Raw genomic sequence first — 27,679 nt, 5'->3', positions numbered from 1 at the left:
GAATATTTACTTCGGATCACAAATTGAACATGCATATTTTGTAGTCTTGTAGAATACAGTACAATGAAAATTGAAAGTTAGAGATCTCAAATTTTCATTTTTGTTAGTCAAAATTTATATTCAAACTTGAAAAAAACTTAAATAAGTTGCCATGTAAGGTGTATCATCAACAAATATCTGATTTATATGGTAACTAATATGAGTATTGTTATTATGTCCTTGAGGACTCTAGACTCAGTGGATTTCTCTACCGAAAAAGAACCAAGACATTCTAATAGGTCTGTGCAACTTGAAAGAGAAAATCACACTGGTGTTGGTACAACGAATTGGACCAGACCATGAGTTAGTTACTTAGTTATTTGAAATACAATCACAAGTCCCAAATTATTTTTCAAATGTCCACACTTCAAATATCGACATTTAGAGGTTCGTCTTTCAGAGAAGGTTTAAAGCCTGAAGGGCAAGACATATCGAGGACCACCGTTCTTTGTATTAACGTCCTTTGATCTAATCATCCACACGGTGTCGTGTATCTACGTCATATTGGCCCCTGAACAATCGAATTATGAAGTAATTGTAATTCGACTTACTGGTAAATTAATATACAGCTCAGCTGGATCAAACAGATCGGAATACGCTTATACATAACAGACATTCACTGAAAATATAATTCACCATAAAACTGCATAATCAAAGCCAAAGGCAATGATACAATTCCAGTTATCAGCATTGTTAAACATTAGCTAAAGTTTCCTACAAAATCAAGGAAAGGAAGAAAGACCGGAAACTGCCGCAAGTGATGGCATGTTCTTTATCTGCCAACCTGGGTAGCCAGGACCTTGATACAACCTCAACTAACTGGATACAAATTAGAGCTTTTGAAATCTACCGCTATATTCCTACAAAACAAACCCATCAAAGGGTCATCTTGAAGTGTCTTCAACATTACTGTACACTTGAGAGTTCTGGAAGATGTAGCAGTCAACGGTGTTGATTAGGGCAAAACCTGACAGAAAAAAACAAGCAGGAATGCCCAACAAATAGATAGAAGGGCCTTGTCCGCCTGTTACACTAGACGCTAGAATCACTCTGACATGACGTCCCCTGAATCAGCAAGCACCTGAGCTTCCATGTCATCTACCGAATACTTTTTGGAGTAGTCCAGTACAGAATCACCTAAGAGGGAAAGCATTGATTTAGCATATTTCAGTTAATATCATACCTAAAACCTGAAGTCGAGGAAACCAGTTAGGATTGAGATCTATTACTGTTTGCAGAGTCAACAGAGGACCGATTTAGTGATGCACTCCTCTTTAAACCTGTAAATAAATTAAAATAAAGAGAGATTTTATGGGCATAGGAATGACAAATAAAAGGGAAGCTTAACAAGTCGCAATAATGATGCTCATCATATGAAAACCGAGGAGTGGTTTCATCAAGACAATCAAAGGGAAAATGGAGTCGAGAAAAATATACTTGGAAGAAATGTAGAATTACATCTATACCTTTGACAGCCTCAAAATTTTTGTATGTATAGCCGACAAAACTAAGATCTTTAGGAGTCATCAACATCTGCAAAGAAAGATATGGGACAAGATGAAATAGATTGCAAAAAAAACTTATGATTCAATTGAAGCTCCAAGGGGTTTCGAGCATAGCATTATTGTATTGATAGGATTCTCTTTTTCCCACACTTGGGGTTCTTTCTGAGGAAAGGAAGTGTTCAATAATAACACATGATTTATCAATGAACAAGAAAATAAGCACATGAGGACTTATCATGAAATGTACCATGATCATAAATAACTCCAAAAGCCCAAAACGATCTAAATAAATAATAATAATTACGACTTATATAAATTATTCTAAGAAGGCTCTATTAATATCAATAACATTTACCCCTCTAGTCCATAGGAATTACTAATACGCCTAACCAGCTACAAAGTTAAGCTTACAGCATCAAAGTTGAAACATAACATATCAATATCTCAAAAATATACAGCATAGAAAAATTTGGAATCATCCCCTTTGGGTTTGAATTATTTTGGCTATAAAACCGTACCTTTCTCATTGCTCCAGATCCACTTCTTCCGGGCGCTGGTGCATCTACCTATAGCATAATAATAATTTTTTTTTCAAGTACTGTATATGAGAGGGAACATATATATTATTCTTTTAATATCAAATTTGTTAAACAGAGGAAACAATATCTGCTGAAATCCAAAAATTTGAAGGACAGAAAAAACACAGCGTAGAGGTAAAGGAGCAATGTGGAAACATAGAATTCAAGGATAAAAATAATTAAAATGCACTTCCTCTTCACATTAGCAAATTTCTAAGATTCTGAAGATCATCTTCCACAGGTTATAAATTATGAACTGATGTACAAACCAACATGCAGGAAGTTATGAGCATGCAAAAACTCACCTCATCATATTTCATAAAATTTTGAGTATCCAGTTCCCCATTGACCTCTGGTTTAAAGGCTGCCTCCATCTCATAAAGTCTGTCCCACTGAACATCTCTGAACCAAGGATGAGCCTGATAAAATGTAAATACTGATCAAGCAATTCATGTAACACTTTGAAGGTAACAGAAATAAGAACAAGGGAGATATAATACCTTAATTTGGTCTGCTGTACGGAGCCTATGTTCAACATCACATAGAAACCTACTAATCAGATCCTTTGCTTCAGGCGTCAACCTCGCCTCCACAGGAAATTTTAAGTGATTTTTCCAGTGCACAATCTATAGATCAAAATCAAATATGTTAACTTGAACACCTGAACACAAGAATATGATTTTAAATCTACAGTGCATCTATCGTAAGACATATGATAGAACAATGACTTAAGCACATCATAAGAGAACTGTTAGGTTCTGCAAACTCTCCTATCAAGAAACAGTTTAATTTCTGTGCAAACACCAACATGGAAGTAGATGAACCAAAAGCCTACAGAATGTTCTATCACCCAGTAAAAAATTTAACCAAAGCATATACTCATTGTGAACTAACCTTTCTGCATGTTGTTACAGGATCATCAGAGTAAAATGGGGGATAACCAACAAGCATCTCATACATTATCGCACCCAGTGACCACCTATTATCAGGATAGGTAAGATAACAGAATGCATAATCAATCTTATGACACAATTTACCAACTAGAATAAATCTAACGAGAAACCAGATATCTTCACTTATAATTACAATTTAAAACCTTTATGATCTGTTTTTCACATTTGATTTAGAAATTCAAATAAGGGACAGATGATTTAATTGTATGAAGTTACCAATCACACTCCATGCCATATCCTTTCTTCATTAATACTTCTGGAGCAATGTAATCCGGCGTGCCAACTGTTGAATATGCCTATCATTAAAAAACATTTATGAGATAGATGGGAAAAAAGCTCAATCATTACATATCTCAGATAGTGTTAAAATACACTGTAATAAGAACTCCTATGTACCGGTAAAATTAAGCTCATCATCTAGGAATTTCACTGATCAAATAATGAAAGACATATAGAAAGATATAAAGTAACAATTTTGTGTTTTTGATAGTAGATACAGAAAACTCCTCCCCAGACATAACGATGCACTTGTTCTCCGGATCATGCATGATACAAATTTTATGATTTAGGGGAAGTAATGAATGCAGGCTTCTTTCAGAAATATATCTTTTTTTTTATATACTCCTCTGATCTTGATCTACTAACGCTATAATTGCCACTCAGGTGACCTTCCCCATCGCAATCTCAGAACCTTGTTCTCTTTAGGCATGGTTTATTCTATCAAAAGAAACTTCTTTTGGTCAAAAAGCAATAGCAGACACATGAAGATGATCAATCACATTTGAAATTCCTTTTCGGACTACTAATTCTTTATTTTAAAATTAAAACTATGCCATATTAGTACTTCATATAGAAATATCAAATGCTGGTTGCACTTTAACAGTAATATAAAGCAGTATGAGAAGAAACTTTTCCCTACCAGTGTTCTCCTGTTTATCTGCCAATGCTGAAGTTGCTCAAGTGGACTTTTCCAGGGCCTCCCATTTTTGGTCTCTGGGGAGGATTCATTGATATCCATTGTCTCATGCAAGTTATCATCATCGAGGACTTCATTTTCATTTATGGAAGATAAATTTGAGCAGTCAAGAGGCTTGCAAAGACCAAAATCAGAGAGCTTCATGTGACCGTTTTGGTCTAGTAGAAGATTGTCTGGTTTTATATCTCTAAAAATAGATGGAACAAATCAAGAATTACATTACGTTACATTGATGCATGACTAAAAAGATAATGCAGATGTAGAGATTCTTGTCCTCATATATTGGCAAGTACGTAAACGACAGGGAGAAACCAACCTGTGAATATAGTTATGCTTATGAATAGATTCTATTGCCAGAACACTTTGAGCAATGTAAAATCTAGCAACAGTTTCAGTCAAAGTCTCTTCTCTTATAAGCAAAGTCATCATGTCTCCACCAGGTAGATATTCCATAATCAGATACAAATATTCAGAGTCTTGAAATGAATAGTAGAGTTTCACAATGCAGTGACTGGCAACTTCAGCAAGCAAATTCCTTTCAGCTCTAACATGTTCAACCTACATTGTAGATAGGAGAATAATGAGTGCACCTATTTCCACAAATAGAGCATTGATGAAATATTATCATACTTAATGACATAGACATTTGAGTAGGACCAAAGGGATCATTCTTTTTGCGAGTTCAGCTAATGTAGAAGCTGACATAATGTTAGAAAATTACATGTATTCATCTTCACCATTTAAAAATCAGAAAAAGAAAATGGAATTGCCATATAACAATCAAACTCATAAACAGACGTTAATACATAGGTCAATCATCTACATAGATGATTGTGAGAAAAGTTTTGCATGGTGACCATTATTAACAGACGTTAAACGGTCAGAGCATCTCCAACAACTCTTATATAAATTCTCTATTATAAAGGAGGAAATCACAAAATCTCTATAAAAAAATGTCACCAACTCCAACAGCTCCTCTATTTTATTCAACAAACTTAAATGGATTTTTGTATAATTTGGTAAAAATATGGAAATATTATATATTGTTCAAGTAAAAAAAATTATAATTTTGATGTTATTGACATTTTCCTTTTTTTAATAAAGAAAGTGAATTTAAAGGTAAGTAATAAAGTTTAGAGATTTTTCATTTAATTATACAAGTTTTGAGAATTCTACAAATGTAGAGATTTTCATTCTCTCTCTTCCCACTTTCTCTATAATAGAGGATTCTTTACATGGGCTGTTTGAGCAAAAATGTAGTGTTTTTCCTCTGGAATAGAGATAATTTGAGTTTTAGATAAGTTGTTGGAGATGCTCTCACTTAGTAACAACACATAAACATCCATTAAATGATTTTAGTAAAAGAATGAAACAAGTCAATTGGTCTTGCCAAACTTATGTCAAAATCCCCTTAATAGAAGACTTTAACAGGATAATTAAACACAATACAAGTTAATAACTTTTTATCTTAAATATGTATTTAATTGCTATATATTATCACCTGTCCCCTGCTGAGCATTTCTGACTTCTTCAACTTTTTCATGGCAAAAATGGTGCCTGATATCTTCTCACGACACAATCTAACCTGTAATTAAAATTATAAAAGAATGAAGTTCCATACTTATAAAGGAACATACAGAACAACAACATATAATGATGAAAAACAAATGACCATCATACCTCTCTTCTTCTTTTTTAACTTGATCAACAAAATCTATGCATGATGCAAAAACATAACTCTAACCTCTCCAAAGGCTCCTCTCCCAATAATGGTGAGAAGGTCAAAATCATCAACACAAATCTTGTGCCTCTTAAGTCGCATATATTCAGTCTCTTTGCGTTCCAAATCTTTTAATAGATTGATTTGTTCTTCCTCTGGTACATGTTCAGTAGCCAACTTCTTTTCCAGCACTGAGCGTCTGAATATAGTAAAATCATGAGAGGGAGATATCAAAAGACGGAATAGGAACTGTATCATCTAATCATTGTTAATATCACTTTAGCAATGTGTGATATATAATGCAGGTATAGCCTTTTACATTGACCAGATTCTTTTGTTCTTCTATTGTTTGATTATTTTTTTCTGGAACAAAACAGACAGAATCTACTGGAAGGAAAGATAAAAAGCACGAATGAGAAACAATCCAAAGGCACAAATTTCGGAGTGGAAAATGTCCGCAAACGTCCACAAAGAATATAGCATAAACCTCATTTTTATATCACCAGGCAAGCCCTAGCTAACACGTTTGAAATAAGACAAATTTACCTATTACAAAAGTGAAGCAGCAAACGGACAGAAACCACGCATTCGAATACACACTTAATAACTTTCTGAATATGTTCAAAGCTGCAGCGCATTGATTATTCCCGATTTCAATTCGCAATACACGATTTAGAGGCTGCCAACCTGTGTCCCATCACCAGGCAGTTCTTCCCTAATTTTTCAAATATTCCAGTATCCAATCTTTGATATTCCTTATAAGTTTCCCACTTAATATATTCATTGAGCATGCACACACGATCTAATAATACCTTCAGTTCGAGCGAGAATCCGCATTACACAAAACACCAAAAACAAAATAAAAGAGGACCGAATTGCCTCTAACAACCTACATTGCTCACATAACCAAGAACACACCTAATGATGAAATTCCAACCTAACAAAAAAAAAATCAAGCGGCACCGAAACGGCATTGTACAATGAAAAACAAAAAGAATAACATGCAATCCAAACACGATCATTCAATTCGCGGCGGATAAACAAAAGAGAATAGTAAACACAACAAAAATGAAAAGAATCAGATCATTTCCAACAGTAAACAAAAAATGACGGAGGGAGGTGAGAAAAGTAACAAACCTCAGCTTACGATCCTGGATGTGCTTCATCTGAGCCTTGTAGTGGCTCTCTATGAACTGCTTTGCCGCGGCGACTCTCTCCAGGGTCAAGCTCGACCCGACCTCGCCGCCACTGTCCTCCGCACCGCCGGTGGGCCCCGCATGGTTCTGGTGGTCCTCCTCCATTCGCTCCACCTCCGACTCGTTCTGCTTCTCCATCTCTCTCTCGCTCCTCTCTCTCTCTCTCTCTCTCTCTCTCTCTAAATTTCTGTGATTGTGACGAGTGACAACTCCCCACCCTCCAAAAACAGCGTCTTTTTTTTATTTACTTTTTTATTTCGCTCCTTTTTTTACATCAATTTATTTTCGCTCTTTAACGTTCTGTTTTGTCTACCCGACCTGTGGCGGTGTCTGATTCGAAGCTGTGCTGTGCTTCCAGGAACAGAGCATTTTGGTAATTAAGTTTTTGGTGGAAAAGGTAAAAACAAATGGATTTGGAAATTACTCTAGAATTGTTACTATTATTGTGAGTAACACATAAAAGCAATCTAGGGTGGATATTTTCATATTACGAAATACGAATTAAAGACGATTTAGGTGATTTGATAATATAAAATCATTGAATAACGCACAGTCACTACAACCAAGAGCTCAAAAATGTATGAGTATGCATATTGTATCAACAAGGACCGTTTTAAACTTGAAAATATTAAAACTATTTTCATTTTTGAATAATCCACGATACAATTTAGTAACAATGGTTAGATGAAGTATGATTTGATCAGTTCCTTCGTACTAATGATTTTCAATACTGATTAAAAAATTAAATGTTTTTAAATAAAATTAGAGTGTACTTTTTCTTGTCATACCATCTTGTTACCTCCTCCATCGAGTTCTCTGGATCATGCTAGAGCATCTATTATACGGTCTTATTTTTCGTTTTATCATTTGTTAGGCTCTTACAACTACAACAAGAACTCTGGAAAAATAATGACTATCTAAACATTAATAAATTTGAGAGCTAGTTTCAAAATATAAGCAATCTTATGTAACCATTGATAAATCTGAGAGTTTGGTTATGGAATCTGTAAATTCTTTTGCATAAATCCATACTTAAGAGTTGTGTGACAGTTACATGTCCGTCGTAAGTCTTTCATAGTTGAAGTTAAGATTATGGGTATGTTTGCCGATAGTAATATAGCGTAACTAAATTTTCACCAAAATTTTTTGTAAAAATATATATATATATATATATATATATATATAAGCAAAAGTATGTAACCAAAATATATATATAAGCAAAATTAAGTAAACGGACAAATGACTTGCATGACCCATAAACAACAGCTTGGACCATTTTGGTTGGAGACAATTGCCCTGGAAATCGATTGATGGGAGTCATGGATGTCGTACTTGTATAGCAACCGTCAGCAGTGACACCATCTCAGCAAACTGTTTTCATAAACTAATTTGCAGGTTAGATGCAAAATTGCAAATGCAAAGTGTCATTGGTGCCGAAGCTCAAAAATAAAACTGGAATTAGTATTACTGGTATGAAATTGAAACTTTGAAAGACACATAGTTGATAGCTGTATACATTTTGTGGTATTGAAGAAGAAAAAGACACAGTTAAATACAGCCGATGGTATTCAAGAAAAGTATAGTAGATTAAGAAGATTTTGTTTGTCCTCAATATAATCGCACAGCTAATCTAGTTTGCGTTATGATTCACAAGTAGTGGAGAAGTGAAATTAGATAAGGCAGGGTTAACCTTCATGTGATTAAAATGATAAACGTATGCATGCGGTATTCTTCATGCGATTAAAGAGACAATTTTATACAGGCGAAAATATTAAAGAAAAGCTTATTAGAGATGATTTTTATTTTGTCCTCAATGTAATTAGACAACTAACTCTCTTTTGCATCATGATTCATGAGCAATAAGAAAAAGCTGAGTGAGTAACCAAAAAATGATTCTTCATGCGTTAAACAAATACATACATGGTTGTATACAACCGATGATATTGATGAAAGATACACAACTGTTTGCCTACATCGTATAGTATTGAAGACAAAAGATGCATAAGTAAATACAACCAATGATATTATACACCTAATTTCCTTTGTTTCGATAAATAGGTCGAATGAAGCTCATTATACCAAGAAACCATCAGTCTCAAGCTCAACAGAGACAATGCGAATCGAATGCCGACGAAGGCTTTGTTGAGGTCAATGAGCAGAGGGAGACTAGTTTACCAATCTGAAAACAAATCAAAGGTCATATCATAATGTTGGTGGTGCCAAAAAGATAAGGCATAACGCGTTTAATTTCACAGTGAAAGTTTGACAAAAATCTAATAGTAAACTGACAGCCAAAATGGCTTTCTGCAATGTTGAAAAATAGGGGCTCTGATGCTGCCATCACGAATGCTGTCAAACCTGGTACTCCAACTCCCCAAGCAATTGCCTACTTCAAACTTTTATTTCCCCCAAAAGAGATTATTTCCATATTTGAGAGTCGTTGGATTAGTCGTTGTTCATGATTTCGCTATTGGAATAGTGATTGTTTATGAATTTTGCGATTACAAACCCGGATGATATGGTTGACACTTGATGATGATGATATCAGAAGCTGAAATTATCAAGTCTCAACATGTTGTAGTCAATCATAGTCATATAGGAGAAATTAAAAAGGAACTATTATATCACAGGGGACATCTGTTCTTCTACACAAAATTATCCGACGAACCAAACTATACCATCTTCTATACCACACCGGGTAAATACTACACATAACTAAAGCTGATACAAGAATGTAACAGAACCAAAATGACTAATGAAACGCAGTGCCTGCAAGACCATGGTGAAGTAAGTTATGAGCAATGTGATCCCTAGCTTGAACTGCACCAGCAGACCTCACACCAATCTCAGGGACCATCTCATCATCAAACAGATCGTATTTTTGCTCGGCGTCGAGCTCGTCGTTCCTCATGGTGCAAATGTTGTGTAGCACACAGCAAGCCCCGAGCACCACAGGCAGGTCCTGCAGCTTCACCTCAGTCCTCTTCTGTAAACAAGACCACCTCCCTTTGAGCCTAGCAAATGCGTCTTTAGCAACTCCTTGAATGCCCCCAATCTTCTCATTGAAGGCGTGTTGCGTCCATGTCAAGTTCGGGTGGGTGTAGGGAACCAAAACCCAATCCATTAGTGGGTGGCCTTTGTTTCCGACAACCCAAACGTCCTTCAATTGGCCGGAACTCCCTCTTTTGTAGAGAGCTGAATTCTCCAACACCTTGTCGTCCGGCATAGAACCAGGCCAGCCGACGCAAATGTCGGTGAAGAGGCCTTTAGGATCAACCACACCCTGAACTGTAATGGAGTAAGAAGTCTTCTGGTTCCTTTCGGTGTGGCGCTTGTTGAAGTAGGCTGCTACACTTGCTTTGGGCGCTATGATTGGGACATGAGTCGTGTACATGGAGCCGGAAACATTAGGAATGCCGGAGATAGATTCGAACTCGGTTTTGATCCCCTGCAATGTGTGCTCGTCTGGCCAGTGGAGATACTTCTCCATCAAAACAGTCTTGATAGCCGAGCAGACTTCAAGAACTAGCTTATGGCAGGTGGAAATGCCGAGGCCGAATCGTTTTGAAACTAGACGGAGGGGCTCCCCGGTGGCCAGCCTCCATATGCAGACGGCGACACGCTGCCGCACCGGAATTGCATCCCTCAGCATTGTGTTCTTCTTGGTCACGGCGGAGTCGAGCTCCTCGCAAATAATGTTGAATGTGGCCTTGCTCATCCTAAACGCCTTCCGGAAATCCTCCTCGGAGACATTGGGGCCGTTGTAAAGTTCCCACCAGTCCTTAGACCTGTCCTTCACCCACAGCCTCCGGTGCGGCCCCGCCGCAACGGAGGTAGCCCCACCCTCCGCGGTGGCCGCCAGGCTAGTATTAGTGTCGGAGGCGGCCACTGCGGCGGCGGCCGCGGCAAAAGCAGCTCCTCTGCTCCTTTTGCCGCGGGATTGCTCCAAGTTGTTCAACTGGGCATTGCTCTCTTGAAAATCAGAGTAATACTGGCTCATTGCTTCCGATTTCTTCTTGTAATTGGCTTCGAGATTCTCCGTTTGCTGCTGGGATTGAGCAAAGTAGAGTTCTTGCTCTTGCTTCTCCTCCTCGTCTAGTATCATCAACGATGTAAGGATGTCAGTGAAGGGTATCCTCTTCTTCATTTCCTCCTCGGCCCCATTGTTATCTTCTTCCTCGATCTTCCTCCGCTTCTTCAACCCCAAAACGGGATTAGCAGCAGCAGCAGCAGTAGTAGTGGCATTCATCTCGAAGTCCTGCATCTCGGGATATAAGCTGAAGAAGTTCATCAAGTCCTCTTCTTGATTAAGAAATGTGAAAGGGGTGACTTCCATGAGTGCGAATCAGAGAAACAGAGAAACTTGAGGTGTTTGTTGGGTGTGAAAGTGTTTGAGGAAAATGGTGATGAAGGATTGAAGATGAGGAGAGTGTGAAGATGGAAGGTGGACTCGGGTCTGTATATATACGAGTCGCTGGAGAAGCAAGCGTGTGCGCAGTGTGAACGCGGTGAGCTTTTGGGTTTTGACGGTGACTTGACTTTGTTTGGATTTTAGAGAGAGAAGTAGAGAAGTGAGCTTTTACGCGGTTGTCTATGGGATCCGGGGTTTTCCTTTCTTTTTCTTTCTTTTTCTTTTTTGGTTTATTGTGGGGTTTGATAGTTTTGTTAAAAAAATAAAAACGTTGGGAAAAAAGGCGGAGGGGGTGAGAAGTTTCGTTTTTGGGGAGGAAAGAGCCAAAAGAAGGAGATTGTTAATACCCACTTTTACTTCTTGTGCTAAGCTACTTTTGTTTGGCTAAGGTTTCCCCTCGGTAGATTTCACTGGCTACTATTTTATATTTTACTATTTACTTCACCCGAAAGTAAAGCTTCACACCATCTGTTTTTCAGCCTGAGACGGTAAGTTTGGAGAAAGTTTTACGATCGAGGTGTTAGAAGTTATGTCGGGAGGTGTAGTAATTTAGACTGTACACAATATTGTAGTTGATCTAGTATTCTGGAGAGAACGACAAGATGTCGTGATTGATAAGTTAAGATGTGTGTCATAACATATATTGATGTAATCATTTGCACTCGATACGTATATGTTTAGATTGGTAACATTATGATTAAGTTGATAAAGTCAAGATGACTATGATTAAGGGGGTTGTATTCAATTAGGATTCTATAGGATTTTCTTGTATTTGAAGAATCTTTTGAAATCTTGTGGTATTCAATTAAGATTTTAAACAATCCATTGAAATCTCAAGGTATTCAATTAAGATTTCAAAAACTCCTATGAATTCTGGTGGTATTCAAAAATCAATCGATTTTGAATGATTTCATTTATTAGTTGATTTTGTTGGATTTTGAAGTATTTTTACACTATATCATGCTTGTTAGAAATCAAGCATCTAAACATGAGATTTTGATGTATTCTCTCTCTCTCTCTCAACAAGATCGAAAATTTTTATGTTCTTATTTTAATCATGTGTTTTATTTTAATTGCTCAAATCAATTTAATGGGGTTTTCTTGTGATTTGGTATAATTGTTGTAGGCAAAAAAGAAATGATGGTTGTTTTTATAATTGTACTAATAGTTGCAATAAAGAATGTCGTTCCGATTAATTTTCTCCTGAAATAGAAAATAATGAAGAACTTGATATGGAAGACGAGAATCTTGAACTACTTTCTCAAAGTCAGCTACAACAAAGAGCAGAGGCTAATGCTCGGAAACTATTGCTGAAGCTATGTGGGAAAATAGACCACGGAATAGTGATAATGAAAGTCAAGAAGATAACAATGATATTGAAGGCAATGCGAATGAAAATAATGAGGACAATGCGAATAAGAGGGATCATGAAGACTATGATGACAATGAGGTCGGAATGAATGAGTATACAACCTCTTAATGTACTTTTATAATTATCTTTGCAATTTTCACTATATAATATTTGGTTGTTTTTATATTTTTATTACTTTGTAAAATACATTATCATTTTGTAATTTGTTAAAAAAGAAAACCAACTTATTAATTCTCCATGTTCTATATTTTATTATTTAATAATAATATAAAAATCATATATGCACTTGTGAAATCCAAGCAAATCAAGACAAATCTGGTCAATACAATACAATGAAATCTGGCTGAATTTATGTGGAGTTGAAATAATCTATAGATTTTTCAGAATCCATTGATTATAATAATTCAATCAGAATCATTTGAAATCAGAGTTGAATACACCCCCCTAAGTTTATATTCTAAGGCAACAATCATTCACTCTACTTGTAATGTGATGTTCGGAGGCTTCTATGTTGATCACGAGCTTAACACGCCTGAATTTTTTTAATTCTCTTCATATTCTTCATACATTGTTCAGAGTTGCATTCATGTTATAATTGAACGTATAACTATTTGGTACTGCATTTTTATGATAGAAATTCAATATGCACAGTTGCACACTACTTGTGTTATTCCCGCACATTGTATTCAAGATGTAATCCAAATGGTTTTAGTTAAATGAGATAAAGACAGAGTTGTAATGATGAGTGTGGATCCTTCCTAAGTGATTTCATTGTAAAGTTTGATTCTCTATCTAGAGAGTGTGAGGATTAATTTTGATTCTTCCTAAGTTAACCAATTTTGTCATAAATGAAAGGAATTGATTCTGAAAAAAAAAAATCCGAGTCTCCGAGTGATATTTTCTGAAATAGATGTTTCCTGGCTCAATTTTTTTACCTGCAGAAATCAATTCATAATCATTTATTGACCTGCACAGAAATTAGATAGGAGACATTGCCATCCTCATTTGCGTTGAACAAGTGGCCATAGTCAACATACATTAGCATATTACAAGTGTTACATTAATTAAACCCATCAACAAATTAATACGACCAAGACTGGGTATAGTACATACACCCTGAATCATATAACAATTGGTTGACATTTCATTGTATATGTAACCCGTATCTTATGATTAACCTTAGATTCATATTGTACGTATTAGCCATATCGTATATGTTTAGTGTGAAAACCCAATATAAAAATTTGAAAATTATAACTCATGTACGTCAACAGACTTTTACAAACCCTCGTTTTTTCTTATGACTTACAAATACGTTTTCTTCTTTGACGTATCAAAATTAAATTAATATAATTGAGAGAGATGAGACATACCATTGAAGTCAATGACCTCTATAGTTTTACTCATTAACAACCTCAAATCCAGCTTCTAGCGATGGAATTCGTTGTGTACTGTAATCTGTACACTTCATACAATTTGGTCCACAAATACTCAAAACTGAATTGTAATCCCACAACTCGGACTTCTAATATTGTGAATTGTTGTAAACCTTGATCAATGATCATATGTTGTGGACAGAAACTTCAATAGTGTTAGATTAATCGATAAATAAGGAAATCATTAGTGGTTAGTAATGTTACTATGTTACAGTAAACAAAACATTATAGAATATATTTTTTGGTACAAGTCAAACCAAAAAAATAAAAATATTCTATAATGTTTTGTTTATTGTAACATGATATATCCACACTATTTTTAGTATTTTAGCATATTAAAAGCTCATGAAAAAAAAAAGACAAAAGCATACATTTTGGTCGGCTCCGGATTTTTCTTTGTGCCGTGAATTTGTAGGGGAATTTGTATTGGGTAACTAAGTATAGTGGGTGGTGCGTAGTGAACCAAATAGACAAGAATCCAGATGAGCAGCAGCTCTTTCATGGCTTCCCTTCTCAGCCCAACCCCAACCATCACTCTCCAACACAAGGTATCTCTTATCATCTCTTTCCAATTATAAAGACTGCATATTTTATCTGCTTCTCTTCTTTTAGAGTTGACTGGATGTTATAGTGTTCTTCCATTTCTTGGCAGAAAGATCATTTTAAGCTCAACACAAACTCACCCACCAGAATTCCCCAGAGATATTTTAGACGAGATTGGCTTTGTTTTGTGACAAAATCTAAGACTGGAGGAGATGTACTAGAGAAACAGTCGGTTAATGCTGAAGACAATCACTTGGTTTGAATGTTTGATTACTATATGTGTTTTCATAGTTCTCAGATTTTGGGTTTGTTGAGCGTATGCAAGTTTTGTTCTCAGTGTGCTTTGAATTCTTACGTGTTCATTTGTTGATACTGGTATAGATTATGGACTAGTTAGTCTCCACCATGTTGGAATCTTGTGTGAGAATTTGGAGAGGTCATTAGACTTTTATCAGAACATTCTTGGTATGTTATAGTTAACCTCGGAGCTTATTTTATGCATCATCACCTACTTGGTTAATAACTTGGTTTATGAAAATCTGTACAATAGGTCTTGAAATAAATGAGGCTAGGCCAGATGATAAACTCCCCTATAGGGGGGCTTGGTTACGGGTGGGTTCTGAGATGATTCACCTCATGGAGCTTCCCAATCCTGACCCTCTAACCGGAAGACCTGAGCATGGAGGCCGTGACAGGCACACTTGTGTTGAGATTCGGGATGTGTCGAAGCTGAAAGCAATCCTTGATGAAGCTGGCAAGCTTTTCTTTCCTCATCTGAAGTTCATTTCATATGTGAATGAACGGTTTTGGAAGGAATGCTGATGGCTTACTTTGCAATTATCTCTGATGCAGGTATTCCATACACGCTTAGCAAGTCTGGGAGGCCAGCGATTTTTTTCCGAGATCCAGATGAAAATGCTCTGGAATTTGCACAGTTCTGATGGCTGACATGTTGCAGCACCCATAGTATCACATTGTGATATTGATAATGCCTTCAGGGGTATCATTATATTCAGGCAATGATAGAGATTATACATCATGTAGTTATGTACAGATGATTTTGCATTTGAACAATGACTGTTATATAGGCTAATGGAGTACTCAGCTATCTATACATTCTTGAAAAAGGTATTATAGATTGCTGCATTGTGTGAAAACATTGTTCTATGGTGTGCTTTCATCTGATTGTGTGTATACAATAATTACATCGCAGAATTGTTTGTAACCTAAAACCCTAATTCTAATATATGCTTCTTTTGATCTGTGATGAATACAAACTCTGAATGCTCATTGTCATCTGATCATCCAAGTTAAAATATAAGACATTTAAACCTGAGATTTAGTTTCTGTTTTGGAAAGCTCGCAAGACTGATGGATAATCAAATCATCTATCCACATACGCTTGAGGACCTCCATTCCTGTATAGCTGAGCGCAATGTATGGTTAGGAGTTAGTTCAGAATGGTGAAGTCTAAGCCTTGTAACTGGGGATACATTGTGTTTGTCAAGCCATGCTTTGATTGCTCTGTACTCGTAGGTAAAGCCATCAGCTGAAATGTGGGGATCATCCATAATTTCCTACAGTAACCACCAGATGCATCAAGACAAGCAAGAAATGATACGCACTCAAAATTACAGAGAAATAAATCTAGAATGCTTCAATATTTTTGTTTTACTACTCACAACACTTTACCTGAAGTATCGGACAATAGTAGTGGCTTGGTGCATCATCATGGTTTCTCTCAATCTTAGAACTAGAATCTGCAATATCGACCAGTCTTTTGAGAACAGGCAAAACTTCAGTTTCAAGATCCGGTCTATCCCTGCATCTAAGCTTTGAACACCTTAATGCAAGTTCAGCCAACTCCTCTGTTTCATCTAGTGGCCAATCTGTGACTGACTCATCTAAGAAGTCAGCAAAATAACCATTTGCAATTGCATTTTCCACAATGTATATAAGCCTATTGGGGTGCCGTGCTGTCAATAGTTGGAGGATAATGACCCCAAAAGCATACAAATCTGATTTGGGTCTAAATGTGCCAGTTCTCTGATACTCTGGATCCATGTAAAAGAGTGTACCAGCAATAATTGATTCTCTGTACTCCGTTATATTATCAGGCACAATGTCTGTAATGAGTTTAGCCAGCCCAACGTCCCCAATCTTGCTCAAGTAGTTTCTGTCTAGTAATATATTACCCGGTTTTAGATCTCGATGCACAATTGGGACTGCCTTTGAGTTGTGTAAGAATGCCAGCCCACATGCTACTTCAAAAATGATCCTGAACCTAACAGTCCAAGGGAGAGATGGTTTTCCATTCCGGTGGTGTGAGATATAATCTTCCAAGTTCCCATTTTCCAAGTACTCATACACCAGACAACCGATCTCTGGACAGGCTCCAAGAAGCAGAACTATGTTAGGATGGTGTAGCTGACTAAGAATTTCAACCTGCAAAAATTGGCAGAGAAAATAAGAGACCATTTACATGACGAAAACAGCATCTTGATTCATCTCAGGAGACACTTCACATTATCTATACACTGTTCATAAGAAATGTCATATTAGTGTCCTATATTCAGTATAGCACCATTAGCAAAAAGAATTAAAGACTATTGAGAACTAAAATGAATTATAACCAACAATCCCTGGAGATAAATCAAATATCAAGATTCAAGAACATATAAAGAGCCACAAATAGTAAATCATATGTATACCTCTTTCAGAAACTCCTCTTTCTTCTCGACTGCATCAGGCTGAAGAACCTTAACAGCTACCGGGGTTTGATCAAGACTGCACTTGTAAACTTTCCCATACCCTCCTTCACCAATCACATTAGTCTCTGAAAGGAAGTTTGTTGCTACCTCTATTTCCTTCCTACTGTATTTTCTGTACCTATTGTCACTTGAGAAGAGAGCATCAACACATTCCTTCTTCCCTGTTGACTCTTTCAGGGCAATTAACTCAGCAACTTGCCTCTCATAAGCCTCCTTAGCGAGCTGAACTTTTGCCTCCTCAATCTCTTTCCTGGCCTGCAGATGCTTTGCTGCGTCTTCAGCAGCAATCATTCTCAAATTTTCCTCACTCTCAAGAGCAGCATTCACTCTTCTTGCTTCTTCAAGACATTCAAAAGAAAGTAGTTGAACCTGCAAAGTTAGATAAGTTAAACTTATCTTCTTCAAATTTAACAAGAATGCAGTACAAACCCATTACTAGTGCAGTGTTCATTGTTATTTTCTCTGGTGGCATAGGTACAAGTCATGTTAGCAATCTAATATTAGTTAACTTCTTACCTTGCTTTGGGCATGTACCAGCTCTTCACAAGCTCGTTTGTACATGCCAAGAGTATTCTGCAGTTCTGCACGCAACTGTTCCACTTCAATCTGCACATATGACAGCCGAATTTTGGTTCATATTAAATATCATCAAACCGCCACATCTGCTACATACTACAACAAAAATCCACCTCCTGGTACAAATACAGTAATCAGCACTACCTGCTCAATCTCTTCTGAGTTCTGATAATTCCTTTCCTGATCCACACTAGCACTTGCAGGAAATTCCGTACGTGTAAAAGCTTCAGAACTTAGAAAACTAAGGTCGGACATTGACGGTGCTCCATAACCTTCATGAACAGTGGAATCTACGTAGGAAGAACGACTTCCAGTTATCCGTTTGCCAACTTCTCTGGAATATCCCTCATCTTCTCCTTGAGTAGACAGCTCATTAGCAGTACTAGTCTCTAAGCATGATCAGAAAATCAACGACATTACAACTGTATCAACTATTGTCACCTATGAAACAAGAACTTCGCATAACCTACCGCAAACTAATGAGGGACTAGCTGATTTTGTGACAACTTTTTGTTTCGACACAACATGAATATCACAACTCTCAGGAGCACATTTCAGAACAGCTGTTGGTACGTCTGGTCCTTTCAGTTTCCTAAACAAGTCATGAACATACACTTAGCCTCAAATCTAGTAAAAATGTCAAATTTGTACACATGCAGTTAAAAAATTTCAAAATTATGATCCTCCTCAACACATTGCTACAGTCGACTTCATTGTTCCCAAACAAACAGTCAAATCTGAACTAAACCTTGTTGCTCTTCTTTCTTTCCTCGCGGGTTATTAAGTAAATTCTTCAGAGAAAACCAACAGCAACTGGTGATGACAATGCTTGAGCTCATACCTGGTTATGTAATTAGAACTGCTAGAACCCAAAACTAAACAATTGATATCAGACTGAGATATAAAACTTAGAATCCCATTTGCAGGAACCTCATCCTCCAATACCAATTTTTCCACCTACAAAAGAAGTTACCGATTACTATTACTACCCCCACTACAGTAAATTCCGACATAACTATCTTCGTAGACAAGACAAAACTCACCTTGTTTGACTTGCATAGCTTCTTCAAAGGAGTAAAAACCTCCTCCTCGTACTTGTCCTTCATGTCCTTCACATACATCCCCACCACACCCGCGTCCAGCTCCGTCACCGGGATGCGATCTCCTGCTGCAGAGGACCACGGTAACCAACACCAAAGCAACCAATAATCAGCTCACAAGTCACAAGTGGAGAGCAGAGCATGAATTCAGTGAGGGAGAGAGGGAGATGTTATATTATATTACATGGTGTTGGAATTGAAGTGATTCTGGGCATGACGTGGACCAACACGAAGCGCTCGGCTGTGGGCATCAGATTCTTCACCGCCCACTTCACAGCGCGTCGGCTTCCGTTTCCGTCGCCGCCGTTAACCGCCACGGCCACTGACGTCATCGTCGCACCAGAGAGGTGGCTGGGTTTTGTTTTGTTATGTTTTGTTGTTCATTGAAAACTCATATTAAAGTTTGGAGGGTTGACTGTGGAAGTCGTCTTAGACTTCTATTGGGCTGTCCTCTTCATAAATGGGAATTTCTAGATTGGGCCTGGAATTTCTATAAATACCATTTAGTTTTTTACGATACAAATCATACAACTTTTTGTTGTACAAGTGAATCTTTTCTTTCCATTGATTCAAATGCCTAGCATTTTACTTCATTCGTCTACAATATGATTGTCCAAAACTACTGTATTGGAATTTACACTTGTTGGAGTGGTTCATATTTGATATGAAGACGATATAGCATATCACCAATTTTAAATGAGCCGTTGGAGTTTCAATCGAGTGTGAGGTTGATCATTGTTATTTATTCTCAAAAGGCTTCATTTTCACTATCTAACTGCACTCTTATAAATTATAATGCACATACTGCATACAACTTTCACGTTAATGCACACATCAAACTTACGTTGTATTTCATTTTATTTCCTACGAAAAAAATAAATTACAAGAAGGCACATCTGGAGCAGCCTGCTCCAAATTGGTCAAATTTCATAGCAGTCGAAATCGTTTCCAACACTTCTTGGATTATTATCCAGATGCTAAAGCTGGCCAAGTTTCGAGGACCTTAAGGAACTCATCTAGATACTTATTGTTCAAGCTCAAGTTACCAAAAATGCCTCTCATTGCCCAAGCATTTTCCCTGAGTATCTCACCTTCTTTCTCGACCATGACTCTTATGATCGACTCTGCCACCATTTCACTACTAAACGACCCATCTCGATCATCCCTCGGTATTTCCAACCCGACTTGCTTACCATGCATGAGTCTCGCAATCAATCCTTGATCCGAACTCGCCCCGGAAAACAAAACCAACACCCGCCCAAACCCCAGCGCCTCAATAACCGAACTCCAACCGCAGTGAGTCAAGAAACCACCAATCGAGTCGTGACCTAAAACTCTAAGCTGCGGCGCCCAACCCCTCCACACCAAACCCCGGCCCTCGACCCGTTTCTCAAACCCGATCGGAAAGACATCCGGACCTTGAGCTACCTGGCGATGCCCCAACACCCAAATAAAACACAATCCGGATTTCTCTATCCCACGCGCCAACTCGTGCATGGCTTCTTGACTCAGAGTCACCTCCGTACCTAGTGCTATGTCACAGACTTCTCTCTCTTCTCGTCCAGCCACTCTCTCAAAATCCGCCACGTCTCGTCTTCCACTTGGTTCTCTTCCAAAAGCGGCGAAAGCAACCCGAGTGGAAGCACCGGTTTACCGTACAATTTGGGGAGCAAACTCAGGGAGTCGCGGTCGAACTCGGGGCAGGTTCGGGTGACAACTAAGTCGCAGCCTTCAATTGCGGCGGCGACCCTCTCGAAATCGGAGACCTGATCATCCATGCAGTCCCAGTGACTGACCACTTCGTACAGCTTAAAAGTCACGTTGTAATTAGGGAGGTCGATCCATTCCGGTACGACGGTGAAGTCCTCGGGCTGCTGGCGTTCGCCGCTGACCATCTCCGACGGCGGGCCTAAGAAGGCCATGGAGGTGGCGTTAAAGATGCTGAAGTAGACCGAGTTGATCGCGAGGCGAGTCACAACTCGGGGCAGCCAGTGGGATGCGAAGTCGTGGACGATCCAGTTGACGTCGGATTGTTCTAGAAACTGCGTGAGAGGAAGCTCGAGCTTGTCGTAGGCTTTTTTAAGGTAAGGCACTTTGTTGATGGGTATGTCAACGGTGGACTCCGCCGAGTTTGGAAGGCCGTCCACGGCGGGCATCGGAAGCTCGATGAGTTTGATGAGTGGGGACAAGGAGGAGGTTGGGAGGCGGTGGAGGTTTTTAGGGGTGGAGATAAAGGATATGCGGTGACCTTTTTGAGCTAGGAACTTGGAAAGTTGAAGAAACGGCATGAGGTGGCCGTAGGCTAGCCATGGGAACATGGCAATGTGAAGAGGCATATTCTGGTTATTGTGGCTCTCTGGTATCCATGGTTGCTTATCGAGTTCCATAGATCTAGCTAGGATTATATGCACATTTCGATCAGCATGCACGTCCCCACAGAAAAGTAGCGTCGTTCTGTAAAATCACTAAAATGTTTAGTAGGGTATATATATATGTGGTAATGCTCCTTCAGTGATCCACAATCATACATATAATTATAGACGGTATAGTGATAAATTGATCTGTAAAAAGAGGAGGTAGATAGCTAGGGGACCGGTTCTGGATTTTGCATGCAGGCCGAGGAAGGGGAGTGACTAGTTACTGTCCTTCCTTTTCAGTTTTGAAGCTTTCCATCTTCTTTAATATGCTTCCGTCGGAACTAGATGATGTATATATATAAAAGTAAGAGGTATGTGTATATTTAAGGCCATAGTCTTTTGATATTATAGGCTCATGGCTTTGGGTTCATCTGCTGTACAGTGTATGTTATACATACACTGATGTGTGGTATAGATTGGATGTCATAACATGCACATGGGTTGTGTGTGATAATGTGTGGAGGATGAGGCTGCTGCATAACATGCAACAATGTAGGCTAGAATTTTCCCTTGGCTTTGCCTTTTATCAATGAATTTCTTCATTTCGAAAGAAAAAAAGTACTAGGGTTCTGGAGAGCTAGTTGTTGTGAGTTGTGACTAGTGATCACTCACTGTATTGCTCTGTTCAATCCTACGTTCTCAATTAAAAACAAGCGTTGTTAAGCCAAAGGAGGGACACGATAATAGTGTTATTAACTGAATAGGTATTTTCATATATTAGGTTGCTGAATCTGATTAGACTCAGAATGTAGAATGAAATTCACACCTAGCTAAGCTACAGGACCTATGTTTCGTATTGTCGCATTGAAGTTGATTGAACTTTGCTTCATTTGTTCTATGCATGTAAGCAACCTGTATTTTGCATGTTCTGAAATTTATCGTGTCATGAGCCAAGTAAAATTTTCATTATGGAGTTGAGTGAGACATGTTAAATAGTGACAAGCGTGGCCCGTGGACCAACTGTACCGATATTGTCCCAACTTAGCCACCTCACAGGTGTTGGGTTTTAATCACAAAAGGCCTCGGTACAATTGGTTATTATCCACCCACTTATAAGCTTTATTTTCTTTATCACTTATTAAATGTGGGATCTCTCCTCTCCAACACGCCCCCTCACGTGCAACCTAATTTTTAAGTCTGCACGTGACAGATTAACATCTCACATACTGGGATGAAAGAAACTAAGGTCTAGTAACCAACGACACTTAGTGGTTATCCAATCGGAAATCCTCCGATGACATGACAAAGTGGCACCCAACTCGGGCCCACGAAAAATTGGAGGCGCGACTGGAGAGGGACATACTCTGATACCATGTTAAACATGGACAAGCGTGGCTCGTGGACCAACTGTACCGATATTGTCCCAACTTAGCCACCTCACAAGTGTTGGGTTTTAATCACAAAATGTCTCGGTACAATTGGTTATTATCCACCCACTTATAAGCTTTATTTTCTTTGTCACTTCTTAGATGTGGGATCTCTCCTCTCCAACAGGACGAGCATGCAGGAATGAAGGATAAGACAAGAAGGTGATTGAATTATACGATAGCTAAGACTGATAGTTACAACATAAATCCACTTATAATTTACTAACCAGTAATTAACCACATTTATTTTCTAAATTGGTGAACACATCTCTCTCAACTCTCAAACTCTCAAAATGGTGAGACCCGTTATCAATTTGCTCCATTGACCTATAATGAGTAAGTACTTAGTATGTACACACAAAAACAAGCAACGTCTAAGAAGTGGGTGGCTGGGCTCACAATTGATCTAAACTGTGTTCTAACTTGCAGGTAAGGAATTCAAGTTTACTGTGAGATAGGTTTTTAACATGGTGGCTCCAGTAGGATCTGATAAAAGATGTTTGACAAGGCGACTTCTCAAACTATTTGGTGCTATAACAAACATATATATGGCGAAGAGCATGAGATCAGCAGAGGACAGAGAAGACCCCAGAAAACCCTGCCACATCCTGCAAGGGAAGAAGCAAACACCATCCATTATTCAAGTAATTTTTAAGAGCAGAATTAAACAGCTTTGTACTTGTAGATTTTGAGACGATGTGCTCTCGAGTTGAGCTAGACTATAATGTATGGTTCTTGTGATCAGTATAGGAAGAAAGCGATCCCGTAGAGCAAGAATTTTGGAGGAAAAGGCTTGGATATAATGCATAATAGGAATCATACCAAGTAGGTAAGCGGAAGAACGTAGCAAAGAATGTTCGCATTCCCTCAATGTCCATTTGCACAAGGAGCGCTAGTCCAAATAAAAAGAACGCTCTTTGGCGTTTCCTTTCTGGTGGCCAGAGGGTATTCCAAGCTGAAAAAAAAGTTATATCAAATGAAATATAATGCATATCACCAAATCGACCACAGACTATGCCTTCCAGGCTCTCAGCACACATGAGCTCTTACATATCAAAAGCCAGTCTAAATTGGAATCACCAAAAGGTAGTCTGCCAGCCAAGTAAGGAAGATAAAAGAAGCAAAATTCAATTGATTTAGAGTTATCAGTTCATGAAATGCAGGAGGCAATTAGATGTTAACAAACAAGTGGAGAATGAGAACTTCGGAGAGACATAATGTTCCTTTTTAAGCAAATTAGTATTCCGTAGGTACAATGGAGATTCAAATACCTTGCATCGAGATATTCTGATTACTTATTTGACGGCTAAGACTGGTCTGTGAGTAATCCTGCTTCAAAATCTTTGCAATTACACTAGCATATTTTGGAGCCTCTGACAAAGATCTCACGACTGAATACCCTGCTTGTTGACAGAAACTACATTGGTTATATATATCTGAAAAGGCAAAAATTGATGGTTGATAGGTTTTAGTACCTGTGGCAGGATGTACCATGCTGGCAGCAGCACCAAATGCCAAGTTCTTTTGCTCTGTATTCGGTAATGATCCCCCAACAGGAATCCAAGACCATTCCTACATTAATCATGTAAAATTATGCCCCTGATTGATTACGAGGGATGAGAAGCTAAATCAAACCATAGTTTAGCTCCTCTATTAATGAATGAAGACTGTCGGTCCATCACATGGTATACGCATTAAATCCTTTTCAGCCTTCTTGAAGAGAAAGATATAAGAATTGTAGTCTGTCCATAGAAGTTACCTCTTCATAAGTTTTTACAATATGGATTCCCAGAGTTTGTAACCTTGAGAAAAGCTTTTTCTTCAGTAGATCAAAAGGCATGGCATCTTTTGAAGCCAAGCAAGTTTCCTGCAATTTTTTCCTGTAAATAACTCGTTCATGGTTAAACTAATATAACAGACACCTAATGCTCACTAAGCAAACCTCAAAGAATATTCTTGTTGCGGACATGGCCATGGCATAAAGAAATGTTGGATATTCTGCTTCCGAACCTAAAACCTTTTGTTTTGAGTAGTCTCTATAATCCATGAAAACCATCAAGTTGGGATCATATGGATAATTTTCCACCTGCAATTGAAAGTCGAAGTGACGTATAGTTATTGGTTATCGATCCCCATAGAGGAACTTGTTATCACATATCAAATATATGTTTTCTGATTTCGGCCTAGCTAAATGAAACATTATCCCTACCTCAACCTCCACTCCATAAGCTGTCTGCACACAAACCTTTGGACCACCCACCTCATATTGCAAAAGCTTCCCTGAAGCAGCTCCTGATGCAACAGTAGCAAGCCTATAATATCGTGTTAGATGTTTGAAACAATGTCCGACAACAGCATAAAACCATGTATACCATCACTAAACCTGAACTGAACAATACCTAGAAGAGATGTCGATACCATGCTCACATGCTATAAGGCTTCGGCCATTGCTACCTTCAACAATACTCTCCACCCTTGAACTAAGGTATGTAACTCCCGACTCTACACACCTAAGAAATTCAATAAGAATTATAACACTGCATCGCACACAGGCATCATGGAGAAGAAATGTAGAATCTGATCACCTTCTCAAAAGCTCCTCATGGAGCAAATTTCGACACACACGTCCATAGGCACGACCAAACAAAATCGGTTCACTCTCATCATCGAGATACACAATGGTGTCCTGCCAAACATGCTCTATACACCCTTCTAGTCCAAGGTCTGCAATGTAACAATTTAAAGCAAAGACCAATGTGAGCCGAGTTTTCAAATTTCAGGTGCTTTGAATTGGATACTTGAGTACCAAAAATTACTACATTAATGTATCATAAATCAACTACCTTTGAATTCATCTTCCCAAACACCATAGTTATTAGTGAAAGGCAGGTCAGGGCCAACCAGCCCAACTTTCAATCCCAACTTCGCCGACTCTGCAGCCAGAGCAAGACCCGCCGGACCGCAACCAATCACCACCAAATCCAATACATCACCGCCTATCGGCGGTAGCTGCATTAACAAACTTCACCAAATTGAGAATCTAAATTCAGATTCAACCATGCAACAAAAACAACAGGAGAGACAGTAACCTTATCAGCGAGCTTAGACTGTTTCTCCATGGCCTTATTCCGCTGCATTTGAACAAAAAGCAACTCCGACCCACCTCCCTTAATGTAATCTTCCTCATCAGCAAACCCTTCCTTGACAGCCACACCCACACAGCTCTCGCTTCCGGCGGTTGCTCTGACTCGAAGCAGAGAATGCTTGTTACACAAAGCACCGTACCGAAAGAAAGAACCTTCCTTTTTACCACTCGGGAGAAGCCCTCTTCTCCCAACAGGGCAAAACGACACCGCCATTGCCGTGAAGTTCCGAGCTCCGATCCCAACGCAGTCCATGACCGGAACAGAGCCCCCGGGAAGTCTTTGAACTTTGTGCTAACAAGTTCACAACTCAAACCATCACCAGTTTAAACTGTGGAGCGTTCTGAGGATGTGAAGGGTAGTTCTGGAAGTGTGGAAAATGTTGGAATGAGGGCTTGAACGGAGGTGTGGGGAGTCGAGCTCAGTTAAGGTGGAGGGGGGGGCTCTGTCACTGCTGATTGGTTGTTTGGGGCGTTGCGGATAGGGAATGGAGTTATATGGTGCGCTTTAATTTGCCGAGGTCATCCAGATATCGTCACGTGGGTAGTTCTTATTGGAGTTTACCGGGACGTGTATTAATTGTCGCTGACTGTGTGCTCCGGCTGGCGGGGGGCAGGTAACTAATTTGCCGACTTACCGGTCACGCCATCTGGGTGTTTTTTGTCCCCCTGTTACTCTGTTCGGCTATTCGAAAAGCATCTGATGTTTGTTTGGTATGCTCGCGGATTTCCAGAAAGCCACCGAAGTTTTAAACACACCTCTTTCTTAATACACCTCTTTCGTATCCAAACTTCTCTAAATACACATCCCAAAGTACTTAAATTATCCTTATTCTGGAAATCATAATTACCATTTAACTAACATGGTTTATAGGGTTTTATAACTTCCAGATTTTATGTTAAAAACTTTATCTCAATAGTTAAAACTCAGTTCATGATTGACTTGTGGAGAAGGGATGGGAAGTGTATAGAACAAAGTCGTATGATGTATTGAAACAAAGACTTCTAGCGATTTAGTTTTTTTTTTTCGATGGCTTTTTGTTCTATAACAATATGTCTATTTTGGTCTTTTAACCCACTTACATAATCAATTCATAAAATTAAAATAATAAGGTGTGTATTTAAAATTTCTCCACCTACAGGCTCGTGAATTTGATAAATTAAAAAAGAAACTAATCTCATATTCAGTCAAATGGTACGTTTCCTTTACGCTTGTCGATTGCTTAACCACATTTCTAAATGTTTGGAAGATAAATGAGTTCTGCATTACGACATTGAGTTCTATCATTACAATGTAAAACCAAGTTACACATATTGATCATAGTTGGTTCTAAGAACATAATAAAGTAATGCTGATGAGTTTCAACATATGTTAAAAGTGATATTTAGTGTTTGGTTAGATTCTTTTTAAACTTTTGGAAGAAGCAAGTGAAAACATTAGAACAAATACGAGTCCATCTAGATCTTTAAAGTTTTGCCTTTCATGGACTAGATTAGTTGATTGAATCCATTTTCTTATTGTACATTATAAGTATTGGCTGATTGAATCTTTTATTCACTAAATTGAACCTCCCTTT

At 38.3% G+C, this 27,679-nt stretch overlaps 5 protein-coding genes and 1 pseudogene across 6 annotated transcripts; 1 reads left to right on the top strand and 5 right to left on the bottom strand.

Annotated features, from left to right (window-relative positions):
- Positions 1-618: 618 nt before the first annotated feature.
- On the bottom strand, positions 619-7,146 carry LOC126805073 (uncharacterized). The gene is made up of 13 exons (XM_050532170.1): positions 6,909-7,146; positions 5,796-5,970; positions 5,553-5,636; positions 4,368-4,609; positions 3,995-4,238; positions 3,292-3,371; positions 3,017-3,101; positions 2,623-2,748; positions 2,428-2,541; positions 2,063-2,110; positions 1,506-1,572; positions 1,269-1,319; positions 619-1,176 (listed from the first exon to the last, which is right to left on the bottom strand). The coding sequence occupies exons 1-13, from the start codon at positions 7,103-7,105 to the stop codon at positions 1,085-1,087; spliced, it is 1,605 nt and encodes a 534-aa protein (XP_050388127.1). The 5' UTR covers positions 7,106-7,146; the 3' UTR covers positions 619-1,084.
- Positions 7,147-9,429: 2,283 nt separating this feature from the next.
- LOC126805074 (protein ALP1-like) lies at positions 9,430-11,395 on the bottom strand. The gene has a single exon (XM_050532171.1). The coding sequence runs from the start codon at positions 11,301-11,303 to the stop codon at positions 9,720-9,722; it is 1,584 nt and encodes a 527-aa protein (XP_050388128.1). The 5' UTR covers positions 11,304-11,395; the 3' UTR covers positions 9,430-9,719.
- A 1,301-nt stretch (positions 11,396-12,696) lies between these two features.
- Positions 12,697-15,820, top strand: LOC126793861 (glyoxylase I 4). The gene is made up of 5 exons (XM_050520492.1): positions 12,697-12,828; positions 14,602-14,734; positions 15,111-15,194; positions 15,280-15,483; positions 15,582-15,820. The coding sequence occupies exons 1-5, from the start codon at positions 12,697-12,699 to the stop codon at positions 15,668-15,670; spliced, it is 642 nt and encodes a 213-aa protein (XP_050376449.1). The 3' UTR covers positions 15,671-15,820.
- A 287-nt stretch (positions 15,821-16,107) lies between these two features.
- On the bottom strand, positions 16,108-19,562 carry LOC126791532 (U-box domain-containing protein 34). Of its 2 annotated transcripts, none has more exons than XM_050518030.1 (9): positions 19,361-19,562; positions 19,120-19,244; positions 18,918-19,033; positions 18,547-18,668; positions 18,221-18,465; positions 18,017-18,106; positions 17,441-17,869; positions 16,422-17,174; positions 16,108-16,306 (listed from the first exon to the last, which is right to left on the bottom strand). In XM_050518030.1, the coding sequence occupies exons 1-9, from the start codon at positions 19,506-19,508 to the stop codon at positions 16,118-16,120; spliced, it is 2,217 nt and encodes a 738-aa protein (XP_050373987.1). In that variant the 5' UTR covers positions 19,509-19,562; the 3' UTR covers positions 16,108-16,117. The 2 variants fall into 2 exon arrangements, with proteins under 2 accessions (XP_050373987.1, XP_050374059.1); XM_050518102.1 differs by having other exon boundaries at positions 19,120-19,241; positions 19,361-19,497.
- A 562-nt stretch (positions 19,563-20,124) lies between these two features.
- Positions 20,125-21,527, bottom strand: LOC126783083 (UDP-glycosyltransferase 91C1-like; annotated as a pseudogene).
- A 1,666-nt stretch (positions 21,528-23,193) lies between these two features.
- Positions 23,194-26,548, bottom strand: LOC126783077 (lycopene epsilon cyclase, chloroplastic). The gene is made up of 11 exons (XM_050508468.1): positions 26,050-26,548; positions 25,804-25,969; positions 25,546-25,684; positions 25,360-25,470; positions 25,170-25,272; positions 24,903-25,046; positions 24,720-24,827; positions 24,436-24,532; positions 24,232-24,360; positions 23,783-23,915; positions 23,194-23,568 (listed from the first exon to the last, which is right to left on the bottom strand). Exons 1-11 carry the CDS (start codon positions 26,356-26,358, stop codon positions 23,379-23,381), a joined length of 1,629 nt encoding a protein of 542 aa, XP_050364425.1. The 5' UTR covers positions 26,359-26,548; the 3' UTR covers positions 23,194-23,378.
- Between the last annotated feature and the right edge of the window lie 1,131 nt (positions 26,549-27,679).

This window comes from Argentina anserina, chromosome 1 (assembly GCF_933775445.1).
Source record: "Argentina anserina chromosome 1, drPotAnse1.1, whole genome shotgun sequence".
Classification (NCBI taxonomy): domain Eukaryota; kingdom Viridiplantae; phylum Streptophyta; class Magnoliopsida; order Rosales; family Rosaceae; genus Argentina; species Argentina anserina.
This window is presented reverse-complemented; position numbering and strand designations above follow the sequence as displayed.